This window comes from Paramormyrops kingsleyae, chromosome 7 (genome assembly GCF_048594095.1).
Source record: "Paramormyrops kingsleyae isolate MSU_618 chromosome 7, PKINGS_0.4, whole genome shotgun sequence".
Lineage (NCBI taxonomy): Eukaryota > Metazoa > Chordata > Actinopteri > Osteoglossiformes > Mormyridae > Paramormyrops > Paramormyrops kingsleyae.
This window is the reverse complement of record NC_132803.1, coordinates 3,563,043-3,590,415: the sequence shown is the minus strand read 5'-3', so window position 1 is coordinate 3,590,415 and position 27,373 is coordinate 3,563,043. Positions and strand designations below refer to the sequence as shown.

The 27,373-nt window shown below is 46.0% G+C and overlaps 1 protein-coding gene across 1 annotated transcript; it reads right to left on the bottom strand.

The window, feature by feature from the left end:
- Nucleotides 1-153: 153 nt before the first annotated feature.
- On the bottom strand, nucleotides 154-26,143 carry LOC111861173 (solute carrier family 23 member 2-like). Its single transcript, XM_023845551.2, has 15 exons — nucleotides 25,878-26,143; nucleotides 20,680-20,880; nucleotides 19,405-19,503; nucleotides 14,100-14,216; nucleotides 13,177-13,334; nucleotides 9,955-10,043; nucleotides 9,599-9,666; nucleotides 9,262-9,443; nucleotides 8,969-9,089; nucleotides 8,352-8,508; nucleotides 7,735-7,882; nucleotides 7,524-7,629; nucleotides 5,391-5,658; nucleotides 3,084-3,179; nucleotides 154-2,638 (listed from the first exon to the last, which is right to left on the bottom strand). The coding sequence occupies exons 2-15, from the start codon at nucleotides 20,782-20,784 to the stop codon at nucleotides 2,376-2,378; spliced, it is 1,977 nt and encodes a 658-aa protein (XP_023701319.2). The 5' UTR covers nucleotides 20,785-20,880; nucleotides 25,878-26,143; the 3' UTR covers nucleotides 154-2,375.
- Between the last annotated feature and the right edge of the window lie 1,230 nt (nucleotides 26,144-27,373).

Sequence of the window (27,373 nt, the reverse complement as noted above, 5' to 3'; positions counted from 1 at the left end):
GAGCTTCAGCCCCCCCGTCCAAGCGCAAAAGGTCCATTGACTTCCTGCGACGCCACTACGAGAAACTATGAGACTCTGCAAGACCCCTATTGATCTATGAGACAGAGACAAGTCCACTGACGGAGGAAACCGTATAGAAAGACAAAACGCACGAAGCAATTAGCATCCTTTATTTAAATAGATTTGAGGAAGATACATTATTATTGGATTTTATTAGTGTGCAGGATGTCTATTCCAAGAATTTATATCAGTGTATTTCAATATACATTTATACTGCATGGGTATAGCCTATAAACATTTGTCTTAAAACATCTTTTCTTTCTTTTTACAATTATTAACATCAAAAGAAAAACAATGCTAGAAAAATAGTCTGACAATTGTAGTTGAAAATAATAATATTGGCTCATCAGATTTAAGAATTCGTTTTAAATAATAATGTAACATAATAGTGCACTTTTGGAAGATTTAAGATTGACTGCATTTTTACTTAACCAACATTGTGCGTAAGCATAATAACAATAAAACACTAAACAAAATCAAATATTTCATTGTAATATACATATACACACCTGGCCATGTATATTACTGGACATCTTTCCCTTCAAAAAACTGAAGAGATTTTTTTCTTTTGCGATTTCATTATAAAAAAATTAAAACATTTCATTGCGGTATATCGTCACTATAAGTTGAACAGCCATAAATCAGATATAAGACATAGTGCACAAGATTAATAGCGATATTCCAGTGTCCTCCTAATCAAATAAAACGACCAGACTGATAGGAGTCCAGTTAGAGAAGCGGTCTGCGTGTGACAAGATTATTGCTGATTAATACCAGCAAAGGAGACCATCGTCTCGGGTCTTTGGAAAACCTTCACACACTCATGCTGCTCCCATCGGTCTGGTTTTACTGGCCGGATCCTGTCCGCACGGCGGGATTATCCGGATCATGCAGGGATCCATGCCGACGCCACTCAGGTGCACGATCTCGGCCTCCATGACACGGACTTATCCTCTCCTCACACAAGGTAGTCTAAGGCCACTTAATTGTCCCTCCCGCTCCCCGAGTGCAACCGTACATCCCAGTAACATTCTCATGCTTAACATACTGTCTGAAGGAACTGCGTCGAAACGCATCGTACAAGATTACTAAAAATAAAATGCCGCTCGATGAAAAAGAATATACTGTATCGGGACCACGCAGGCGATTCTCTAACTGGGTCTTTGGAAGTCAGAGAATTCGTCCTTTTATATAGAAAAAATATAACCTGCCAATGCCTTCGCAAGCATAAAATAGCATACAAAATATAACGGGACGAGGACTATTTTGGCACCTCAAAAGCTGGGCATGGTGATCAAAGCAGGTTTCTAGATAAGTCTTTAATCTGAGCCAACGCGGAGACTGTTAGATCATTAATAGCATCACCGCAGTAAACTCAAGCAAACGATAAGCTTTTCATGTGCAATAATGACTCTTAGGTTTCAACGTTAGAAATACCCGCTGACAGCGGCACCATGTTAATGGTACAGTACCTTGACAGATCAGAAACTAAAAAATAATTTCAACAGTACGAAGACCAGGTTTTCCCCTTAGAAGACTCACGTTGTCAGTACGGTATGTAAAATAACTTATTTTATCGCGGTTTTAAGTTCATGAGAATTTCTATCCATAAATAAACTATTGCCAGCAAACGGGCTTTAACTCGTGATGTTGGCAGCCTGGCTATTCACCGCGCGGACACATTGAAAGAAATAAAACGTGGGAAATACTGCTGGCTACTAAATATGGAAGCACGTAGCCTAAAACAAAAACGGCGCTTTGTCTCAGTGTAAGGCGAGGCCGCCTCCTTATAGCCCGCATACTTCTACGCGTTAATGCTCACGTGTGAAGTTCACAAATGCCGTTTCCTGATTTCATGAATGAGCCCACACCCTGATCGTAGATCAGGTAGCCTAAGTCGGGATAATAGGGCAAGGCGACCTGATCCTCAACCAGGATCTTGTGTGGCCATTCAGCAGAGTGTCAAATGTTATCCAAGAGTTTGTCTGCTTCTCTGCATAAACTGTTCTTTGTTCATTGGCTGCATTCTCCCTGGGTCGTTTTTATCCTGACCTGGTTGCGTAAACGTAAAGTTATAACCTGTTTTCATCATCAGCTGTATTGATGATCTGTAATTGGTTCGGTCCAGAAAATACCTGCAGCAACAGTAGACTGACCCAATAGGCTCCCCGGTTCTGAACGGAACCCATCAACAGCAGCACCAAATGCATTTTAAGTCTGCAAACTCAACACAACAAAATGGAAGAAGTTTTTTTTTAAAATGGAATGTTCTAGTCCTCCGCATCTCTTTCACAACCTCTATCCTTGGCCACCTGCTATACTTCACTCTCAGCCCCTGGGTCCTCATCCGGGCCGCCCTCCGCCCCTCTGGCCCTCGCCCGCCTCCCACAGCCCGACCTGCCCATTCCCTGCGGGTAGCCGGCGAAGGTGGGGCTGACGGGAAGGTACTGGAAGATGCGGTGGCGTCGTAGGAAGTCCATGCCGAACGGCAGGTCGTAGGAGCGCATGCCCTCCAGCTCGGCGGCGCTGTAGCGTACGCCCCGCTTCAGCCGCCGGATGCCCCGCTCTGCCAGGGTACCTGGGTGGGGGGAGGGTGCAGGCTCAGCAGGGGTTATAAAACACAGAACCTTACTGACTACAGTATCATATCATTACAATTCCTTCATATTCTGTAAACATATCCAGTACGGCAGTGTTTCCCAACCCGATCCTCGGGGACCCAGGCGGCCCGTGTTTTTGCTCCCTCCGAGCTCCTTGCCAGACAGTCCGGTCGGGAGTTGGGAGAGAGGAAAAACGTGGACTGTCTGAGTCCCCAAGGACTGGATTGGGAAACACTGCCTTACAGTGAGCCTGGATCCTATCCCAAGAAGGGAATAAGGGAGGGAACAAACTGGATGGGATGCAGACAGTCACACAACAATAAACAGCACTGGAAGCAGAAACCTTAGTGATATAGGTTGTTAATTGCTATGCCACCTGCTGCCCATTCAGAGCCACTACAGGCAGGGTAGAGGAACACTTACCTGGAATAGTGTTATCCAGCACAAATGCCACAGAGCCTCCCACAAACATTGCCGTGGTCAGAAGCACATTGAGGACCTGGTCGATCTCAGCAATGCCTGTGCCGGGGGGGCAGTGGTTAACGGTGTTGATGTGTATATTCAGCAACATAAGTACAGAGTATGTTATGGGTCATCATGACAGACATCCTGCATAGCATATAATGGCTAAAACAAAGCTGAAACTAGAATTTCCTCCAGGGAAGATATACAGAATCTTAATGGTCCTTTGTCTTTGGTCAAGGTTTTAGGAATCTAGGTCGTGTCATAAGTCACCAGGCCCAGATGGGTACTGAGCTGAGTTTTATAAGTTATTCTGACCTGAATTCTATACAGTACTCATGCCTGCACTGCAAGACCTACTAAGCCATGACTCAATACCTGATACATGGAAAAGTGACTCAATCTTCCTGCTTCTTAGGAAGAGAAAGGACCCTCAACACTGTTCCTCATACTGACTTGACAGGCTACTTAACACTGATTCCAAAATTATGGCTACGGTTCTTGCTTGCCGATTAGAGGTGGTCTTTCCCAAAATAATCGAGCCTGACCAGACGGGTCTTGTGAAAACACATTATGGGGCGGATAATATTCCTAACTAATTAAAGACTGTCGACTTTTCTAGAAGAATAAATGAATCCTGCTGCCATTATGGTGTCTCTGGATGCAGAGAAGGCTTTCGACAGAGTACAATAGAGCTTCCTTGTTGCTACTCTCCAAAAATTTGATTTGGGCTGTAATTTTATAAATCTTGTTAACTTGCTGTATTCTCACATTCTAGTTGCAGTCACCAATAATGGCCTTACGCTGCAGCCAATTCATATAACACAGAATTAGGCAGGGTTCTCTGCTCTTGGGCCTCACACTTGCTTTGGCGACTGAACCATTAGCAGAACTCGTCAGATCCAATAATAATGTTAATAAACATTGTTGCTGTTGAACATACAATTTCTCTGTATGTCACTGATGTTTTATTTATTTGTCTCAGAAGAGGAACGATCTGCTTCCACTCTTCTTGAGCTCACTTCCCAACACAGCATTTTCTCACGTTATAAAATCAGTCTATTGAAGTCCATGGCTTTACCCCCCCCCCCCCAACAGACCTTAATGACTCTTTGACATGAATTATGTGACTCTTGTACACAAAATTTCCACTGATGCTGGCAATTGGGGATCCCTGCCTATAGTACCTATTTTTTTCAGGATATATTAAAAATGTATCGCTTTTTTAAATCATAAAAACATATTTTAGTGGGTTTATTTGGAATAATAAAAAGCCCAAACTAAATTTTCCAGCTTAAGAAAGCCTAATGAAAAAGGCAGTGCAGGTATACAGAATTTCCAGTTTTATTATCAGTCCGTTTTCCACCTGGTGCGCTGGCAGACCCAATTCTTTTTGCATTAATACAGAACCATTGGCTTGCTCTCCTTCACAAATAATTTTTTTGCCTTTTATAAGCAATTTAAAGACTATTGAGAACATTTCTGAACATTTAGCTGTAACCAATGCCCTTCTAGCATGGAAGGATAATGACACATTCCTCATGATTTCTGCCAGTCCCTCTCTCTCATTGCCATGTGTGTTTAACCCAGACCTTCCTTCTCCTACTTTCTTGTTAGGTTGGACTCAATGTGGAATTTCAATTTTCCAGTGTTTTTCTGATGGAATTTTGATGTCATTCTCTAAGCTTCAAGAACACTACAGCCCAAGCAAGGTCAGATTTTTTCCAAATATTTTCAAACTACACTTTATCAAGTCTACTATGGATATGGTGGAACTGCTACAGGAGATGACAGAAGTTGAAGGTATTTTGATTAGACAACCTGATTCATACTGCATTATTTCTTGACTCTTTGGTATCAGTGACTAAATCTAAAGAGCATGGGAAAGCGTGAGCTAAAGCAGGTGTTTAAATAAGAACTGGATTCTCTGTTTGGAAGAATGTGTTTCTTAAATGCACAGTGTACACGAGCTTAATTTCAAATTTATCAAAAGAATTTAATTAACTCCAGCGCGCTTTTCCCAAACAGATCGGACCTATGCTTTAAATGTCAGATAGAAAATGGTACTTTTCTGATTTTTTTCTGGCTGTGTGATAAAGTTAAGACTTTTTTCGAGAGAAATTCATTCAGTATTCCAGGACATTCTTAATATACGTTTCATAACGTGTCCTAAGTTATACCTTCAATGCTGTATTTTAAGATGGGCTCGTAGAACTGGTACCAGTGGGAGTGTGTGTTTGCTGTCCGTGTGTCTCGCAGGTTCCCTACCTGTAACCAGCGGGTTCTCTCTGAGGTAGCTGGGCAGCATCAACCCGAAGAAGATGGAGAACCCCAGCACGAAGAGGTTGCGGGAGGAGTTGAGGTCGATGAACTGCAGGTTGGAGAGGCCCACGGCGGTGATCATGCCGAACAGCGTGCAGAAGAGGGCGCCCAGCACTGGGTCCGGCAGCGAGGCGAACAGCGCGCTGAACTTCCCCACCAGGCCCAGCAACAACATGAGGGCCGCCCCGTACTGTATCACACGCCGGCTGCCTACCTGTAGGGGGAGAAGGGGGGGGGAGATGGAGGAGAAGCGCCAAGCTCACCTGCCTGGTAATAATGCATCACACACATTCAGATGTGTTACTTAATGCTCACTCATTCAACAACACCCTGTACAGAGAACAACGGCATACAGATACGATAATAATAGACAATAGTGCTGTGAACACAGAAATTTCAATTCATATGGAGTGCAGGTGCAAGGAATACTGTACTTTTTCATGTTGAGTAATACTGGACTGATGGTTCACTATGACAACCTTAACCCCTACCCAGCCCTAACCATAACCATAAGTAACTATGACAACCTTAACCCCCACCCAGCCCTAACCATAACCATAAGTAACCAAGCAAAATACAAGAGTTTTTGCATTTTTAGTTTTTTCATTGCAATCACAGATTTTTAATAAATTGAGTTTTCCCTTATGGGGACCAGGGAACCTAAACTGGTTCTCATCTTATCTATCAGATAGGAGTTTCTCAGTTAGTGTTTCAGATTTTACACCTGCTTCTGCCCCTCTGACCTGCCGTGTGCCTCAAGGCGCGATTCTGGGACCAGTGCTGTTTTCTTTATACATCCTTCCACTGTCTCAGGTTATAAACTCCTTCAAGTACATCTCATATCACCTTTATGCAGATGACCTTCAGTTGTACAGAAATACAACTCTCCAACGCCACACAGACAGCCAGGTTCTTAGGTCTATTAAACAAGACCTTCTAGTCGTCCCCCGCACACGACTTAAGACACATGGGGATCGAGATTTTCAGTCAGCTGCACCTAGACTCTGGAACGCTCTTCCTCTAGCTTTGTGCTCTGCTGTGTCAGTTGACTCATTTAAAATACATCTTAAGACTTTCTTGTTTAAAAAGGCCTTTGAATATAGCTGAGTAAACGCTGCTTGGGCTTTGTTCTCTAATATATTTTTCAAGTGTCTTCATTACTCATGTCTTTAATACTCTTGGTATTCTTATTTTTAATGTTATATTTTTTATACAGCACTTCATGACTTGTGTCTATAAAAAGTGCTTTATGAATACATTTTACTTACTTAAAATTTGAAGATGCTCTACACAGAGGTGTACAACTGCGTTCAGAATAATTTTTTTCATGCCTCTGAAAATATTCAGTTTTAAATATCTTCCTGCCACCCATTCTAAAGAAATTAAAAATCAGATGCTTCTGTAATGCTACTTACTTCAATATCACCAGTTCCATAGGGAAATAGATAGACCGGAAGCAAGTAAGCTGTACTATATTAAAAGGAAAAATGCATCACAGCGTTTTGTGCCAGTACTGCATTACTTTGTAGGTTTGATTCCTTTTTGTAGGAACAGAAATATCAGTGTAGAGCTTGATATATTATATAACTTCCCCTGCAAACTCTGTGCCTGAGCCCTAGAACACATTCCATTCGCCGCATTCAAAGCAGGCAGCAAGGTTAATGGGCCTCAGCGTCAGGCTTGCAGAACTGAAATGTGGTCAGAACAAGCATTACTGAGAAGAGAATGAAGCTGGACACACAACCACCTACAAGTAGAGGGATAATAAGATAAAGAACAAGGAAACCAAATTCACTGCAATAAACAGTGACTAAAAGATCCTGAAACACAAATTACAGCAAGATAAAAACTACATCCAGAATCTCAGGGCATAACTCACCAAGGACATGCTTCACATGTCCTCACCTTCCATAAATCCTTTTCCTAAAATAAGTTGACCCTACTCAAACTATCAACACCTGTGTCATTACTGGAGACCTGAACATGGCCTCTCGCACATGCCGAACCAGGAGCACTACTGGCAACCAGGAGCAAAGACTCTGTCAGGCCACTGTGGGTCAGGCGTTACCGGGGCGTTACCTTGGTGATGCCCAACACTCCGATGTTGGGGCTGGAGGAGGTGGAGCCATTGCCCGTCCCGAACAGGCCGTCCAGGACACAGGACACCCCCTCTATCATGATCCCTCTGTGAGAAGACGTGAAGGTGCAGGTGAATCCGTCAGACCACATTCCTATGACAATCATTTGCATATTAACTCTATAGCAGGAGGAAGTGAGACCAGTACGATACCTGTTGATGGCGTGGATGGGTGGAGGAGGGGCGCATGAGAGCCGGGCGCAGGCGTAGTAATCGCCGATGGACTCGATGATGCTGGACACCACCGCGCTCATCATGCCGATGACACCTGCCACGGACACGGTGGGCAGGCCCCACTGCACTATGGGAAAGCAGGGAGGACCATCGAGGCTGACATCAGCGACACCCTCACTTCCTGTAGCTTCCCCACCACACACAGACCTCGGTTCAGTAACAGGGTGGCTGCTCTCTGCCCAGTTAGGCTTTGCATAAATTTTATGTGATGGAAGTTATACAATATACTCATCTATGTAGGAAATAGCCTTTTCTCCAATCCCAACTGGTTCTCTGGCAACCTCCTGCTCACAAGCACCCAGAGTCCTAATCCATTGTGGCACAGTCTACAGCTCTCATTGGTGTAGGCCACACTAGTTAGTTATAACACACAGCACCAGAGGACCAATTGTGGAGTAAACTAATACTTGATTGGCTGTTATCAATCCTGATGACCGACTCAGTTAAACCAAATTAGATCTTGTGTCCTTGCATAACTCTGGGATTCGACCCACATTCCTGTTACCAGGGGTCAACACTGTGACCATGACACTCACGGGGGTAGGGGATCTTGAACCAGGGGGCAGCGGCGAGGACTCCCTGCCGAGCGTCAGTGCGGGCGTAGAACCCGTACTCATTCTTCCGTGGGGGGAAGATATCCGTTACGGTGAAGATGAAACACAGCAACCAAGAAACCAGGATGGCCATGATGATCTGATGGGGCAGGAAGAGAGAGAGAGAGACAGGCACAATAAGTGCATAACTGATAATAATTAACAGCCACATGCTAATTACTGCTAATGTAGCACTGAATGTATCCATTATGAAACAAGAGATACTTTCAGCCTTATAATTATTGCGTTAATTTTGATTGAGTCAAATTATTCCATTTACATCTTACAGTAAGATACTAACCTTTTAGTTTGTGCCCTGTACTATAATAGCACTGCAAAACATATTTAAACTTAAAATCTGAAATATATAGCCCCCAGTTTTAGGGGGGGGGGGTTGTGGTATTTAAAATGATGAAGTCAGGTAAACGTTGTAAAACAAACCCCTGTGATAGTTCCTGCCTCCCTACCCTTTGGTACATTGAATTTGCAAACACCCCCTGCTTTTACCAAGGGTGGGTGCTAAACCACGGATGGCCTGCAGGGGTGCTAGAGAGACTCACTGGGAACATCTTGAAGAGCTGCAGACGGTAAGAGGTCCAGCCCTTCTTGGACTTGTAGATGGGGAGGGGCAGCTGAACGTTGCGGGCGTACTGGGAGAACAGCAGCACCAGGAAGATTGTTCTGTAGGGGAAATGCCCTAATCATGAGATGCAGCCTGTTTTCCATTAACCTAAAATTAAATTCACAGGTGATTCGGCTTGCAGCAGAGGAGCTCTCTGGGAAGGATGTCCGAATCACACTGTATATACACACTATGGGCGTATAGCCAACTGTCGCAGTACCATATACTCACAGCATAGCGATGCCCCAGTGTTTGCCTGCCCGCTCTCCAGCGGCCTGGAAGCCCGACAGGCCAATGAGAGCCACTGTGGGGGTGATGGTCAGGGGGCCGATGTACTTCAGTAAAAATCCAGGCAGGCCCAGAGCCCCAATGAACACCTCAATGAGGGAAGACACAATGATGGCGCCCTGGATCTGTGGGGGGGTGGGGATGTGGAAAGTGGGGGGGGACAGTGAGACTCCACCCTCTACTGCCCTCTCTCTGCCCCTTCCACTCAGATTTGCACAAAGTGACACAACAGCCTCATGCTATCAATTTTGTCACAGACGGAGACCCCCCCCCCCGTTACCTCTCGGATCCGGGGGTGCCAGATGTGCTCTGTATTGAGGAGCATGGTGTCATTTATCACAGGAGCGACTAAGTCAAAGGGAAAGAGAGAAAGGGAGGAGGAGACAGAGGAGGGAAAAAGGAAGAATTACGCTTTCACTCACCATTCTCACATTTTACTCACAATCAGCAGGTGTTCTAATCCTGGGTGAGATTTCGCATATGAAGTCATGTGACTTTCAGTTTATGTAAAAACCTATGCGTGCAGCCAGCCATACAGCCCTTGACAGGGAGGAGGATTTCAGCTGGCCACCAAATCCCTTCCTCAGATTGGCTCTGGTGCAGGATCTCGCTCAGCTACCTGTCATGTGACCTCACCTGTGCTGTTACACTTCCACTTGTCCAGGGACAGGATGGCGCGGGCAGGAGCCAGAAAGGCAAAGGCACTGGCCTGGAAGAGGGGCAGGCTAAGAAAGACAAAGCAGACACAAAAGAAGAATGATTTCTTTGAAGTTTATTTCCAGTGCAATATTATCATCAAACAACCAGATGTCACTACTAAAGTCACTAATGCCTTGGGAATGAAATTTAGCAAATGATCATGGGGAATGTGGTAGGTCTCTCTAATAATCCCACGAGATAAAAACATATCTACTTTATTTCCGTAATTAAATTATTTAACTGACCAAGACACCATTTTTTATTAGCTACACCCCACTAATTAGTGTTTTAATTCATTAATAATTAAAGATCAAAATTGCACCTGTAGAAGAGGCAGGGGGTTAGGGGCTATGGTCTGACTCATCATGACAGCTCATGTGACAGTCAGTCACTTCCTGTGCTCTTTCTCATCTCTCCTCTAGAAAGTGGAAATCTCCTGACTCACACATTATTCACGAGTTCCAAGCAAACCAGCAAAAGTGTACACTCAACAAACTTTAAGAGAGAGACTTCCCTAAACGCACACTGTCCCTCAACAACATAAATACAAAAAAGGCTTAAACTGTGTTCAGATTAAACAGGTTACATTTTATCCAAAATGTGGTACCTTCGAGCATCATAGTCCACATATATGCATTTATAAATTACAGTGGTACCTCAGTTCTCAAACTCATTATAACTCGAATTTCTTAAAAGTCGAATCAACCAGTTCGAAAAAAAATTACCTAGAACTCAATCTGAATCTCAGAAGTGAAACCGTGAACGCAGACCTAAGATAACTTGTATGCGCGGGGAAATGAGTCACGCGGCACGTCTCTCAGCAGAAACAAAAGGTAACGCTTCAGTCTCAGCCTCGCGTTAGCTGAGATAGCATCGTGCATGTTTACACTAGCTGAATACATATATTTAGACAGTAAAAATACATTTAGACAATGATAGACAGTAACAGTAATTATTATTATTATATAATAAAATACATTTAAAAATAAAGATTTCTTATTAATTATTTTAATATTAATAATAAACCATTAATACATTTAATTATAATAATATTGTTGTGCCGAGCAGGGACGGAACGGAGACAAAGGCGCAGACGTCAGGGTATCGGGAAATACGGGGGTTAATTACAGGTAAGGCAGGCAAAACGCAGACGGACAATACAATGACCGGACTGGGGAAACAAACTGAAACGTGGATGAAATACAGAGGGCTAATGACAACAACCAGAAACAGCTGATCACAGGGGGATTCCACACGGGGTAAACGAGGGGGCGTGGCACACAGAAGGAGCGGACGATCGGGGCAGGACACATTGTTGGGATACATTTATTTTCTTACTTTAAAAATTACTGTTATGATAAATGCTTAGATGTGTTTAGTGCCGTATATGCTCTTCTTATTTTACCCGGTTCATTTTGTGTTTAAATGCAAAAAAAAAAAACATATTGAGGTGTAATTTTTTGGGGCCGGGAACCAATTAATTGGTTTTACATTATTTCTTATGGGGAAAATTCGATCAGAACTCAAACTTTTTAGGATTCGATCCGGAGTTCTGAACGGATTAAGTTCGAGTTATGAGGTACCACTGTATATTTACAAATTCTATTAATATGTATACACAGAAAAAAATTCAAACCATGATGTCCAATTCCGTTAATTCCATAATGTGATATCATACCCAGGCCAATATGACACTAAGATGCGAGCAGAAACACTGGTAAGTTCAGTATGTAAAACCCTGTTTTGGGACCTCCTCCACAAAACCATGTTTAGAGAAGTGTGTTTGTTTCCTGTAATCTCACAAATGAAAGTGGACTTTTACAAACAACAAAGCAGTCGGAAAGATAAATCCACTTCTCTTTCTATCAGGATTTCTAGAAATATCGTAGGGGTTTCATCAGGCTGCATGGGGGAAAAACAATACAAAAAACAAAAACAAAAAACAAAAAAAACACGCAAAGCTTTCAGCGTCATGTGGTTGGAACAGTTTCACTTGCAGTCTATTTCCATCAAATCCATGGGGGAGGGGGGCAAAAAAGCAGATATTTTCAGCTAGTAGTTGGGACGTGTGAGTGTAGAAAAGCCCCAAATTAGAGAGTGAGGGTCATCCTGGGTCAGGGCTCTGCATGTGGCTTATATGCTGGATTCCGCACTCACATGAGCCGGTCTATTCACTGAAAAAGCCTTCAGCATCTCAGCATGAGCACAACCCCAGTTAAATACGGCCTTATTTATTAAATACAGCTGCTGGAGCTCATCGTTACAGCCCACAGGGGTTTGCATTGTCCCAGCTGCTTAAAATGAAAGAGGAAGAAGGACTGGGGTGGCTATTTACTGAATAAGGTGAACATCAACAGTACGTCTTTAGAAGGGATTTGAGGAAGTGAGGAGTAGAGAACATCTGTGCGTCTATAGCTTGGTACCACAGGGGGTTTACAGCCCCTAGTCATGACACCGTGGTGAGATTACGAAAAATCACACGAGTTCACAGTGCCAATGCACACTTTGTACTTCTTCATAAAAAGTGGAAAAAAAGGCTGATTGATTCCCCTTGGCTTTCACCTGTGACGTCACACAAAAAAAGGTAAAATCATCACCCATAGCACATATGCTCATCATGCCATTACTGGGCTTAATTCTCTTCATCACTCCTAAATTAGCTTCATTTTCACTGTGGGTGATTCTGTTCCTTTTGCGCTTAAATCCAAGCCGCTGTCTACGAGGACCAGGCTGGGAGGGAACAGCAGCCCCCCAGACGCAGGCTTCTCTATGTGGTCGTGTTCTTTCCTCCAAAAGCTGACAAGTCGAGAATGAACTTAATCAGCAGGCAGCGGACAGCTGGTAGGAGAGTCACCCTGACACAGCAGAAAAACTGCTGATTGTGGATGGTGCCGACTTCTACACAGGGACATTTCGAGGCTTTTTTTCTTACTCACGAAGTCTGGGAGCTTCAGTGAAAACCTTTCCCTTTCAGGAGGAAGCTAATGGTCTTTTTCAGCTGGTGAGATCAATCAAAGTGAGTAAACCTGCTTTGTCGCTAATACCCCACTGTTCAGTTTTAAGCCTCTAACTCCTGTTTTTGAACAGAAAAACGGTGGCTGAGGTGGAACATAAACGGAAGAGTGCAGGGTAGACAGATGGAGGGCCCTGCGGCGTTACCGGCAGCCCAGCGTGGTCTGTAACAGGGTGGTGATGCCCACACAGAAGAAGATGGTGCCAATGAGCTGGCTGGTGGCCCACTGGTCGTAGCCGACGCACATGGCTTCTGCCAGGAGGAAGGGCACAGCGATGGTTCCACTGAAGCAGGTCAAGTAGTGCTGTGTGTGAGAGGGGGGGGGGAGGGCAGTCAGAACATGCAGGTGTGATTGTGCATATGGCTTTTGTTATTTTTGGAGGGAACTTTTTGTGGGTTTTTTTGCTGTGGAATGTGGGGAAATCCTCAACAAAAAACCTACCCATAAAAAGCTTTATTTGTACTATTCTCCATATTCTAAAATAATTACAATTAGAAAGACATCAAAACTATGAAATATCATATCTAATTATGCACTGAGCAAAATATTAGACAAAAAATTAATTTGTTGGCAGAGGGGCAGCTCTTTGGGTTGGGACTCAGAAGGCTGCCAGTTCAAATCCCGTGGTCGGCAGAGTGATGCCACCATTGGGCATTTGAGAGTGGCCCTTAACCCCAGTTCCTCCAGGGACTGGCTGACCCCACCTTCTCCTCCACACCAGTTGCATGAGGTTTCTCCAGCTGTCCTGAAGGAGGTCCTACATACGGTATATGCTGAGCACTGAGTGGTCGCCTTTCCTTCACTGCCAGGTCAAACTCCTCCAAAACCATTTCTACTGTGTTTAGGTCATGTGACGCAGGTCATGAGACGCAGGTCATGTGACGCAGCACTATTACTCTCCTTTGTAAGAAGCCTGGCGTGTCCAAACTTTTGACTGGTACTGTACGGGACGAGTGGAAACTCTACCCCTACGTTTCGCAGTATAATAACTGGAGTGTCTGCAGTTGAGTACCTCGCCCAAGCATCATGGCGCTCGGTTACTGCCCGAGAAGCTGACATTCTACTAACCTGGAGGCCCAGAAACACACATAGATACCAGGGTGGCGTGTCTTCGATGGTGTAGATCATGTCCAGTCGCCTGGCGTCCGCGCTGTCTGTGCTCTCCACTGCCTCTGACACGAAGCTCTGCACGCAGACAGAAAGACAGGAAGACGGGCGTCTACACGTTATTTAAGAAAAACAACAATAATAATCACGGAAAATGCTTCTCTGACTTACGACACTTAACTCTAGCACATATATAACTCCGGCAAAAATTAAGAGACCACAGCAAATTTTCTAGTTTCACTCATTTCTCAATTTATGGGCATGTGCCTGTGTAATAATTTTTTTTTCCAGCTGCAGCCTGGATCTTCCCTGTTTCTCATTGATGAAGGGCTTCTTTGTGCTTTATGGGTCTTCAGTCCTGCTTCTAAGAGCCTGACATGAACTGTCCTAGCAGTGCACCTCACACCATTTAATGTTTCCTATTCTCTTTGAAGGCCACTTAAGGCCATCCTCCGATTTATGAGCCACGGTTAGATAAGTTGACGGTCATCTCTGGCATTAGAAAGCTGCTTTCTGGTCGTTCCCAGTGTCTCCTGCTTCATCTTGTTTTGTGTACTGCTGTCTTAGAAACTTTGAGCCCAGAAGCAGCCTAGCACTCTGCCAGCGGAACCAGGATTAAGCCTGAGTTTAACAATGCAGATTCTTTAAGAAAAGAAGAAAAATAAAACTTAAATGGTCTAATTTTTTTCCAGAGCTGTATATTGAATGGATGAAACGAATGAACGAACGAACAAATGAACAAACGAATGAATACACTGACCGTAAATACTAAATTACTTCACTGACTATCAAGGTCAATCAATAGTATTTATTATTTAAGTCATACATTGATTCTGGGAATATAAAGCAGAGACCTGTCCTGATGTTTTTTCAAATAGGGCTTTTAATAATGCACAGAAGCGTCATATGGGAGTCAATATAACAGGACTTCACACTAGCCAACTTCATTCTCAAATATCTTCTGAGTTTACCAAAAATTATGGGCACACAAGATAAGACATATTATCCTTTAATAAAATAGATACTATAGAATTAATAGGTGTCAACAAATACTAGTGATTCACTTCTTGTTTTAAGTGTCTCACCTCTTCCTATTAATGCTTAAAACTAAATTAATGAAAAAAATATGCCTCGTTAAAGCAGGGGCCAGACAGGCTGGATCAACACGCAATTTGGGAGCCTGAGGACAGGAAGCTGCCCAAGCGAAGTACGCTTCACACATTAATCACTGCCAGTCTTCTATGCCACAGTAAACGCTTCACTATGGGTGGCTCATTGCCAAGAACAATTCAGAATAAATGTGTAGATAAGGAAGGGGATGGTATGTTTGGGGATGTGATAACAGCGACGCAGGTTTAGACAAGCAGAAGCTGAATCGAGGTCGGGGCGGCAGCTTGTCCGCCTGCTGAGCATTTTCTCCCCCACGTCAAAGCCAGGAGTCAAGCCAAACCGTTAAAAGGCTCGGCCTTGCCGTGGAGACGAGTGACACATACGAGGCTGCTGATGTCTTGACTGTCTTGGGTGCAGCTGACTTTTAAGGTATCGGTGCGTAAGAGGGGGCTTGGGTGGAATCCAGAGTGTGATCCATTTTTTTGGTACCAACTTAAGGCAATGTCACCAGACAAAGCGACGAGCAGATTTCTGCTTTTCTACAATGTCAAAGCTGCCCCAAAGCCATCTATCGACACAAGCCTGCAGTGTCATGCCAGACAGAAAGCAGTAACTAGTGTTACTAGTGTTTATCTGAATACAAACCCTAATTTACTTATTTATAACAGTTACATTGTATTCTGCCAGTTAGATTTCAGCTCCAATTTCACTCCAGTAAGTTGTGACGTGCAGGAGGACCCCTGTGATTCAGGTGCCTTCTGTGAAATGTGGGGCGTTGCCTGACCTACCAACCCAAACACTGCCAGCCCAGCTCAAAGGTCGGGACCTGACCTGCCAACCCAAACACTGCCAGCCCAGCTCAGAGGTCGGGGCCTGACCTGCTAACCCAAACACTGCCAGCCCAGCTCAAAGGTGGGGACCTGACCTGCCAACCCAAACACTGCCAGCCCAGCTCAAAGGTGGGGACCTGACCTGCCAACCCAAACACTGCCAGCCCAGCTCAAAGGTGGGGACCTGACCTGCCAACCCAAACACTGCCAGCCCAGCTCAAAGGTGGGGACCTGACCTGCCAACCCAAACACTGCCAGCCCAGCTCAAAGGTGGGGACCTGACCTGCCAACCCAAACACTGCCAGCCCAGCTCAAAGGTCGGGACCTGACCTGCCAACCCAAACACTGCCAGCCCAGCTCAAAGGTCGGGACCTGACCTGCCAACCCAAACACTGCCAGCCCAGCTCAAAGGTGGGGACCTGACCTGCCAACCCAAACACTGCCAGCCCAGCTCAAAGGTCGGGACCTGACCTGCCAACCCAAACACTGCCAGCCCAGCTCAAAGGTGGGGACCTGACCTGCCAACCCAAACACTGCCAGCCCAGCTCAAAGGTCGGGACCTGACCTGCCAACCCAAACACTGCCAGCCCAGCTCAAAGGTCGGGACCTGACCTGCCAACCCAAACACTGCCAGCCCAGCTCAAAGGTGGGGACCTGACCTGCCAACCCAAACACTGCCAGCCCAGCTCAAAGGTCGGGACCTGACCTGCCAACCCAAACACTGCCAGCCCAGCTCAAAGGTGGGGACCTGACCTGCCAACCCAAACACTGCCAGCCCAGCTCAAAGGTCGGGACCTGACCTACCAACCCAAACACTGCCAGCCCAGCTCAAAGGTCGGGACCTGACCTGCCAACCCAAACACTGCCAGCCCAGCTCAAAGGTCGGGACCTGACCTACCAACCCAAACACTGCCAGCCCAGCTCAAAGGTCGGGACCTGACCTACCAACCCAAACACTGCCAGCCCAGCTCAAAGGTCGGGACCTGACCTGCCAACCCAAACACTGCCAGCCCAGCTCAAAGGTCGGGACCTGACCTACCAACCCAAACACTGCCAGCCCAGCTCAAAGGTCGGGACCTGACCTACCAACCCAAACACTGCCAGCCCAGCTCAAAGGTCGGGACCTGACCTGCCAACCCAAACACTGCCAGCCCAGCTCAAAGGTCGGGACCTGACCTACCAACCCAAACACTGTCAGCCCAGCTCAAAGGTCGGGACCTGACCTGCCAACCCAAACACTGCCAGCCCAGCTCAAAGGTCGGGACCTGACCTGCCAACCCAAACACTGCCAGCCCAGCTCAGAGGTCGGAGCCTGACCTGCCAATCCAAACACTGCCAGCCCAGCTCAAAGGTCGGGACCTGACCTACCAACCCAAACACTGCCAGCCCAGCTCAGAGGTCGGGGCCTGACCTGCCAACCCAAACACTGCCAGCCCAGCTCAAAGGTCGGGACCTGACCTACCAACCCAAACACTGCCAGCCCAGCTCAAAGGTCGGGACCTGACCTGCCAATCCAAACACTGTCAGCCCAGCTCAAAGGTCGGGACCTGACCTACCAACCCAAACACTGCCAGCCCAGCTTAAAGGTCGGGGCCTGACCTACCAACCCAAACACTGCCAGCCCAGCTCAAAGTTCGGGCCCTGACCTGCCAACCCAAACACTGTCAGCCCAGCTCAAAGGTCGGGACCTGACCAGCCAACCCAAACACTGCCAGCCCAGCTCAAAGGTCGGGACCTGACTCAAATACTCAAGTATTTCAAATTTTAATTGTTTATGTAAAAGTACTGTACATTCAAAACTATTCATCTTACAAAAAGTAATCTATCATTCTAAATTCACTAAAACAGATTAGAATACAGTAGAGTACAGACAGATTAGAATACAGTACTTCAAGTTACAGTGCAGCACAAGATGTACAGCTGAGTCACATTTTCTTTTTATTCAGAAAATGCAGTGAAACTTGCCGAGCTTGCCAGTGCAGATTAGCAAAATGACAAAATGACTTGTATATTGTGTGGAAAATTAAAGATTGATTTATAGGCTGTAAACATACCGCAGGCCAGTACTTTGAGACCTCTTCTAACACGACGAAATCCCTTGTTCTCCACTACGGAAAATGGCTGACTGTCCAATGCAATCTTCTCCATTATTTCAATAGCAGCTCTATTCTGCTAATTTTAAATACTGATGAAGATTAAGAAACAGGACGTTTCCAGTATGTTAACTGATATACCGTGCATGTCTACATACTGTTTATTCCATCTTCATCTCTATGTACGAGAGAGTCTCAAGCTGCCGGAACAAATTCCTTGTGTGCCCCAGCACACTTGGCGAATAAAGGCTGATTCTGATTCTGATTCTGATAAGGGCAATATGTAATGCAAAATAATAATGAAAATAATAAAGAAAGAAATATTTTGCTCAGTAATCGCATGAGAAAATTGAGATTCATATTTTATCCAGAATCGTGCAGGTTGATTCAGGTGTTTAGCATACATGTGTTACATATTGTGCTAATACACATTTCTGCTTTTCCAAATCTGAAAATGTGTTGTATCATGGGACTATCTGAGATTAGCTGATACTGCCGAATCGCCTTTAACTGGGGTGGGGGGGGGGGGGGGGGGTCTCTCCTTGGCACAGCCATCACTCCAGTTCAGTCAGACTGCATTCTCTTCATTCTTTATCAGCATCCCCATACCTATCACCGTTCCTTCTTTTATTTTACGGTCCACGTATTAATTTCCCCGTTAATGCAAACAGCTTCCTCCAGCACGCAGACCGAATCACGGGGCCCAGTTCCTGCGTGGCTAAGCCTTGGAAAGGCTATGATGTACCATCTACAGTATGTGATTTTACATGTGACGTAATTGCCAGTGCCAGACAAGGAGGTTCCAGCATCTCATAAACCACCACGCTCCAGAGGACAATAAAGAAAAAGCATTCAGTCTGGGGCACTTCTGCGAGTGAAAGCACCTCGTAAATGAGCGAGGTCAGAGGAGAACGGCCAGACTTGTCACAGCTAAGAGTCAGGTCACAAAAATGCCAGCTTAGTACAACAGTGTTGTGCGGAAAAGCCTCTCTAAACACGCAACTCATCTGCCCTTAAAACTGTCCTGGAGACAGAGGTGGAGCAGACCTGGAACTATGTAATGAATTAGCCTCTCGGTGTATTTTACAAAAAAACATACTTTGCGATCCTCTCCCCAGTCTGATTACATCATTGTGCTCATTCTCTGCCTTTTCCTGGAGTTATATGGTGAATAAGAAAAAAAGAAAAGAAAAAAGAAAAATGCTGATGATAGACTAACAGTGGCTCCCCTACCTTGTCCTCGCCTGGACCCCCCTTGGAAAAAATAGCCATGAGCTCAGTGTCTTCTCCATCCTGGTCTGCAGGGGGCGGGCCTACTCGATTAACCACCACCTGTCAGGAACAAAGTGGGGGGTGGTCTGCTAGCCAGTCTTTGACACACTCAGTGGGACATCCTGTTTGTGAAGTATCAAAACTACACACACACACACAAACAGAACAATACAAGCTAATAAAAAAGCCAGAAAATAAGGGGATAAGGACAAAAACAATACAAACGGACATAGGAAATAAGCCACGCCCTACTTGAACCTCCCACAATGGGATTTCCTGAAGGCCACATGGGAGGAACACGGCTAGAGAAGAGCGACGAGCCGGAACAAGCTTTGAATCGGCTTTTACTTTGTGACCCTTAGAAGATCCTGAGTAAACAGTATTCAAAGAGAAAAAACGCTCCCCCAGGGAGATCTGACATGGCGCGACCGTACAAAAAAAACAGGACGTCACTGAAGTGAGCGGGGAAGGCAAACAAGGACACTCTCGGTGAGAATTACATCGTGTTCCTCGTGCAGTGATTTTGTCCCACATTCATCTTTTATGCCGGTTAGCATGCTATCAAGGTGGGACGGAGAGTTGTAGTGAAAGGGGTGGGGCAAGTGCATAGTGGAAACGGGCAGGGCCAGTGCATAGTGTAAAGGGGCGTGGCCATTGCATAGTTGAAAGGGGCGGGGCCTAGTCAGCATGGATATAATGCTAGCAAAATGCCAGGAAGAGACAGCACTACAATATTTAATAAGTTACTGCTGGGAAAAAGAATATTAAATAAGGTTGGCTGAGTCGTAGCTGGAGAAGTCTTTTGTCAGAGAAATTTACCACCGTGCTTTAATTAAAAGTCCCTTCAATCAGGCCGTCCTGACAAACCGGTCTAGGCCTGCACAGGCTTGGGTTTTTGGTCACACCGGTTGCCGCAGTGCATGTGGAGCCAGCAGGGCTCCCGACTTGGCGCCCTACAGGCAGAACCAAACACCTCTGACTCCACGGGCCCAACCGTGCCACAGCTCGTACGCAGAGCCTCCCCTCCCCAGTCCCGGTGAGAACAGCACCAGAGCAAAGTGACACACCCTCTCGCGCATGTCCACAACGGGGAGGGGCGCACCTACGAGCTCAAGCACAATTAGCAATTAGCACAGAGCAACATGGGCGGGATCCTGGGACACGACCAGGCACTACACACAATGCTGGGAGGAAAGAACAGCAGCCGCTCCGAGGACACGAAAGCCAGCTACTCACGGGAATGGGGTAGAAGCCTTGGTCGTTCTTAACCTCGTCTTCACAGATGGCTCCCTCCCCGATGGAATCCACAGCCTTGGAGGTGACGTTCTTGCCCACACCCATTCCAGACGCTCCTTCCACGCAGCTCTTTTTAAGATGTGTCCTCACTGCACGTCCTCCGGCTCAGTCACATGCTCCAGTGCAGCCCAGTGGCGTGCCCTATAAAAATACCGGGACCTGTGAACTCTCAGAGCAGTTCCCCTTCTCTACCACAAATTATCACTCGCGGGGGAAAAAAAATTACCCACATTAACACCTGGAAACTGTCCGTCTCTATTAGAATCTCCCCACAGAACTCAGATCAGCATGGCATGTGAAAATGTTCTGTTTTTAATTTCCGGAAGGTCTGGATAGTAACGGGTTGATTTCTGCCACTACTGGGCCAATTTATACTGAAAACTAGCTTTATGGGGCATATGGGGTCCATTCTGTGTCGTTATTACATTTTTAAAGTTCTGTTTTTTTATATTCATGTTGTACCCTTATGTAGCAAAAAGTGGGAAGTTATGAGAAGATGCTGAAATAAACCAGTGTGATATTCAAGGTAACATCAACGATCTGTTTTTCATCAACATCTACCAGAACTCCAGGTAAATCACCAGCATTACTAGTTTAGCCAGACCTGCAGCTGACTGCCGATTAGGTTTCACCGTAGCACCTTTTCCTGACACATGCCTTTGTTTTAGCTGCCTAACCTGCAGCAATTTGGATGCTACTTTGAGCGTGTTCAGTTTTGGCTCTTAAATCTTTCCCAGAAAAGGTGTTGGCACACCTCCTGCGGATGATACTTAGCCATTGTGAAAGGAGTGGGACAGCACCATGATGAACACAGCACACACACACACACATGCGGGCACGCGGGCACACACACACGAGGGCACACACGCACGGGCACACACACGCGCGGGCACACACACGCGCGGGCACACACACGCGCGGGCACACACACGCGCGGACACACACACGCGCGTGGGCACAAACGCACTCATGCAAGACATCTTGTACTTCACCCAACTTCCTCCAATTTAAGAACAGGTTTTCCCTGATTTACATCTCATCGGCTCCTGTGTCATGCTTGTCACCTGGTGAACGCAAAGCCCCAAAACTTCTAATTATGTTTGGTTTACCCTCTCGGGAAACAAGCAATCCTCAGAATGTTCAGTATCATATATATATGGAAATGTTACCGAGATTAATTATTTGTAATTAATCTCTCAACATTCCCACCTCAGTTTGGGTCAAAGGAATCCAGCGGTGCCTTAGCATGCAATTCATAACCTGCATATTTCTAAACTACTGTGTTAAAACGTGTTTTTGGTGATTGAGCACAGATGGGATTACTATATGCCAACCAACAACAGATTTAACTAAAGCGAGCCGAGTTACACATAGACTGACAGAAAACAATAAAGCCTCCCATAACCAATGGGCTTCGAAACCTCACTCTTTCTACAAAGAAATATCTGAATCTGAAAGCATTAATACCGTTTGTTAAAAAACAAAAAAAAACTATTACAAAAAAATTCACTTTATTGCTCTTAACAGCTGATAAACAGAGAAAGTGTACAGTAGTCTGACAGACCTAGACAGTGATTTTTCCTTGTTGGAGACGTATCCAGTTTGGCACAAGTGCACAAATCTGACCAGCGGAGTTTATTCTGGCATGGTGGCGACCCACATAAACATCTGTGCCAATTACCCCATTTCCAGGTGTGATGCGGATCTGTCACTGTGGTGTGGTAGCGCTAGACGGAGGGAAGTGGACAACCAGCCGAGGTAGTGGTGGGGGGGGGGGGGGCACTGAACCCTGAGCACTGGTACTGCTGTCAAGCCATAAATCCCCACCCTGGGGAGCCCACATTCCTCACTGCTGCTAATTCAGGGAAGCTTTTGTTCATTTAATTCCTGCAGCAGGGGGGCGCTAGACCACCTTGTAACCGTGGATACCAGAGCTAAGGAGCAAGTTCTGCGTGCCCAACAGAACAGCGTGTAGGGTCTGTTCTGCAGCTGGAACAGTATTCTACTCTTATATTGATACTCATGCAACTGGCACACTGCTGCCTCAGAATGGGTATGACGTCCCAGCAGTTTGGGTAACCTTATAACTTAAAACTCTACAAAGTACAGAAACGTTTTACTGCCTCCAAACAAAATCACAGAATGTAGGAACTGCAGCCATCGAGCAGCCCGACGTCTCAGGCCTTCGCCACGGCAGATGAGCGAGGGACAGGGGCCCGGTGATCCGGATGAGCGAGGGACAGGGGCCCGGTGAGCCGGATGAGCGAGGGACAGGGGCCCGGTGATCCGGATGAGCGAGGGACAGGGGCCCGGTGAGCCGGATGAGCGAGGGACAGGGGCCCGGTGAGCCGGATGAGCGAGGGACAGGGGCCCGGTGATCCGGATGAGCGAGGGACAGGGGCCCGGTGATCCGGATGAGCGAGGGACAGGGGCCCGGTGAGCCGGATGAGCGAGGGACAGGGGCCCGGTGATCCGGATGAGCGAGGGACAGGGGCCCGGTGAGCCGGATGAGCGAGGGACAGGGGCCCGCTGAGCCAGAACACACAGCGGCCATGGGAAGCTGATGTTGGGCCAAATTCAGAAGCAGACACAGACACACCGCTGGAAACCAGCCACTCCCTAACGGAGGGTGACAGCGGTGTTATGAAATCTGAGTTGAGACACTCTGCACATCCTCTCTGCCCAGCCGTCTCCATGGGACCTTAGGGAACCGGGCCAATGTTTGGGAACTCGGTAAAAAAACTAGAACTGATCAGCTGGGCATCTAGGTCCAAGTCTCACTGCCAAATTCTATTCTTGACTTAGTGCAGGGCAGCCGTTTCTGGTCATTTAGCGAAAAGAACTGTGAACATAATGCAGACGTGCATCCAATGTCATGTACAGGGAACTGTAGATCTATTATTGGTTAGGGGCTACTATCATTCAAATGCTTAAAGAATACTGATAACATGACATAGTATATAAAAGTGCACATGTGGGTGGGTATCTGAACATTTTTAAAGGAATTATTAGCCTGCATGCTTGTAAGTGTATTACAGCTAATATCCACGTGCCAAAGGGCCTCTGAATAGCAGAAGGCAATACAAGGCAATCATGAGGAGGATGTTTAACCACCACACATCAAACTGACCTTTGATTAGCCGTCAATCTGTAGTCTTTTGTTGGCTTTTATATTGACTTTAATGAACTTACTCAGCTGTCAGGTTCATACAGACCAGTCATTGTATTTATTTATTTTTTAAAGCGGCGAGGACATGATCGCTGGGTTTGGAGGGAGAGCAGGTACAGGACTGACGAAGACAGGCAGTAAAAGGGTGGGGGAGTTAGATAAGGATAAGGACAAAAAAACACAGCCAAGGTGAGCCGAGCAGATATGCCCGGGGTGATGCAATTCCCAATCGCACTGCCTCGTATCGTGTGCTTTTTTTCCTATCATCCACAGTAAGTTTACCCGCCGCCCCAAAGATCATGTCGGCGATTGGTTTTGCAATTGCAACAACGAGATCTCAAACTAAGATGCACTGTTTGCTTCCAGCACGCGGAACACGTCCAGCATCCAGGAGTCAGATAAGACGAACGTACGCGCGCGCCGCAACATACCTTAATTCCTCACGACAATCGGAAGTGATATAATTCACCTGAACTTTATGCTATCTAGCTACTCGCTGTGAAACACTAATTGCTAGGCCTACTTCTATTAGGGTGGGGCAGTCCGAGGTCAGGGGCTGCATCCTGCTCATTTTAACACAGGGCGGGATAGGGTGTGCATGCGTGCTTGGAGGTATTAGAAAAACAAGCAACTTTACTCTTTCAAAAAAAAATAGGATTGGAAATGACTCGCCTGGAGTGACAATATGTCGGAAATAATAGTAATAAAAAGGCTGAGTAAACGTTGCAGTGTGGGACTCCCCACCTGGAGCGGAATGACAGATAAACTGCAGCGGAGTGTCCGCAATCCACCAAGGTGACATTTGATGGTGGTCTAACCCAGAAAGCCCACATCGCTGTTCGGGGATTTACGGCGGCGATGCTGGCTAAATATCAGTAGATTGTAAGTTATTAGTTCATATCCTAGGTAGTGCTTTTTGGTCATTTAAAACACCGACCTATTTCACTTCAGGGTCCCCTTGTGGATCGCAGTGACCCCGGGGTCGGTAAATCAAGGCGGTATCATCGTTTATGGGACGCCAGTCCATCGCAAGACAGGCACGATAAGCATGACTAATGCAAAATCCGATCCGCACCAACATTCATTGTCTGACCATAAAATTAATCTTGAAACCAGGCTTTCGTCAGTCAAGCGACTTAAACCATTTACTGCGGTTTTGAAATTACACGTAACATGAATGAACTGCAGTGTGAACCGCACGCGCAATGCAGGAAACTCCTCACCGGGAAGATAAAGTGTGTGAATTACAACCAGTTACGAGCCATGTGCAGGAAAGTGCCGTAAAGTGCCACGCAAATGTCAGCGCTGCCACTGATAGGTGCTTCATGCGGATCCACGGCGGCGCCAGAGCCGTCACGCCGTCAAGCGGACTCGATCGTGGGGGAAATAGGCGTCATTTGTTGTATTTACCCAATTCTTATACGTATAAAAAGGCTTCCCAACGTCACAGAAGAACAATCTCTCCAGCCAGCAAAGCCATCGCTCGGTGGAAATGTGAGAGTATGTTTCGGACTGTGAACCGGGTACGACCGTCGTCGTTTGGCTTTCAGATCCGAAATGACAGATTTTAACACCCAACACAATCAGCTGCCTTAACTGCCCAGGACAGGATATCTGGTCATCCGCCGTGATTTTACCTCCATCTGAAGCGAAGGCAGAATGACTTTCCATTACGGGGCCAGTCCCTTTACCACTACGCCACCTACTGCCCGGTATCCTCCCTGCCCTCGGCTGCGATGCCGCGCTGAACCGATGCCTTTCGCCAGACAGCGAATCCATGTCGTCGTTTCATATTAGTTAACCTAATTATGGAAAGTCAGTCTCATTATACAGATACTGAAGGCGGCTGGCTAATGCGGTAGCAGCACTAAATGGAGGAGTAAGCGGTAAAAATAGCGAGTTAATTTCCGTCGCAAATAGCCTCGTAACGTTGATATAAACGCGAGGGCGCGCAGGTTATTGTACTTACTTGTCAGGGGAAACTGCGATTCAAGGGTCCCCTCTTCTTTCAGGTGTCCCCCGCGATGATCACTGCCGATCGCTCCCTGGGTAGATTTAACCCCCCCAAAACCTAACACTGGCTTTAGTTCTACTTAACACATATTGAGGATTCTGGCGTTTCGGTCCGCGTTTATATCTGCTTATCCGTACTGTAACGACGGGACTCGCGTGACTGGCCGCCGGCTAAGCCCCGCACGCACTCGCACGCGCACATAAACACGGCGAGTGGTTCCAGGCGCGTCACTGTCTAAATGTGACGTCATCGCCGAGCCCAACTTCAGCCCGCCCCGGGAAGCGCGTCGCTTCTGATTAAACATGGTAATCCCACAGACAGCTTTTTCGGAGTTACTATTATTATTATTGTTTTATAATATGTTAAAAAAAATGGACGAAAAATCAACTACCCAGTTTTTAGACCCAGTGATCGTTACGCTGCCTGTGCATCGTTCTGTGTTCCCCCCCACCAATAATTTAGGAACTCTCGAGTCGTCTCGACCTCCACGTCTCCCTCTAGCGATAGAAGTGGGTCATCATCTCAATGACCTATTTTGAGTAATTCTTTTGACATGGAACAGCTCTGCTGATGAAATTCAACCATCGCCGGAAGAAGTATTACCAAAAATGTCTAAAGGTTAAAACGCACTACCGCAAGATAACGTACAGTGATAATGGAAATATTATGTCATAAAACGGTTAATATTTGATTGCATTTCCCCATACTGAGTTTATGCTCCTAGTTCAGTGAGTTTCGGAAGTTAGAGTAATGTTTATCAAAGGAATAAGTAAAGGTAAACTACTGTCTAAAAAACTGATGGCTTCTCCCCACATCATTACAACCAGCTCTGTCCAAACCAAAGGCGGCCGACGTTTTATAATTATATAGGACAGTGATATTCAAACTTTTTTTGACTGGGCTCCCCAGACTTATATTCTTGTCGTGATTACCTAAAACCTAACACACTGACCCCAAATAAATTTCAAAAATGTCACTATTTCAGTTTATTGTGATATGTGTACAGGCATATATGTTCATATCATTTTCAAAGGTTGCAATTTCAAAGTAGGTCTGATCCCACCTGAAACCACAGCACAAACTTCTCTGTCATTTCCCTCACGTGCCCCCCCCCCCAAGAGCTCACAGCGTTCATTGATATAGGGCGCGAATCTGTAGCGGTTCCACCACCTTTTAATTTCCCATCCAATCACTGAGGAAATATAATCATCATCCATCTGTTCTCGTTAAAAGAAACCGCTTATGCAACCCAACAATGTGATGAATCTGGACCAATATAGCCTACACACCGAACGGGATGCTGATCCATTACAAGGAACTCAGAAATACAAGTCTACTCAACAAAAGGAAATTTAGACACACTCACTCACCTAATTCACATGTGTTTGTACTCCGGGAGAAATTTTGGGGGTAGGCCTACCTGGATGAAGCCGACGCGTTTTCGGTGAAGT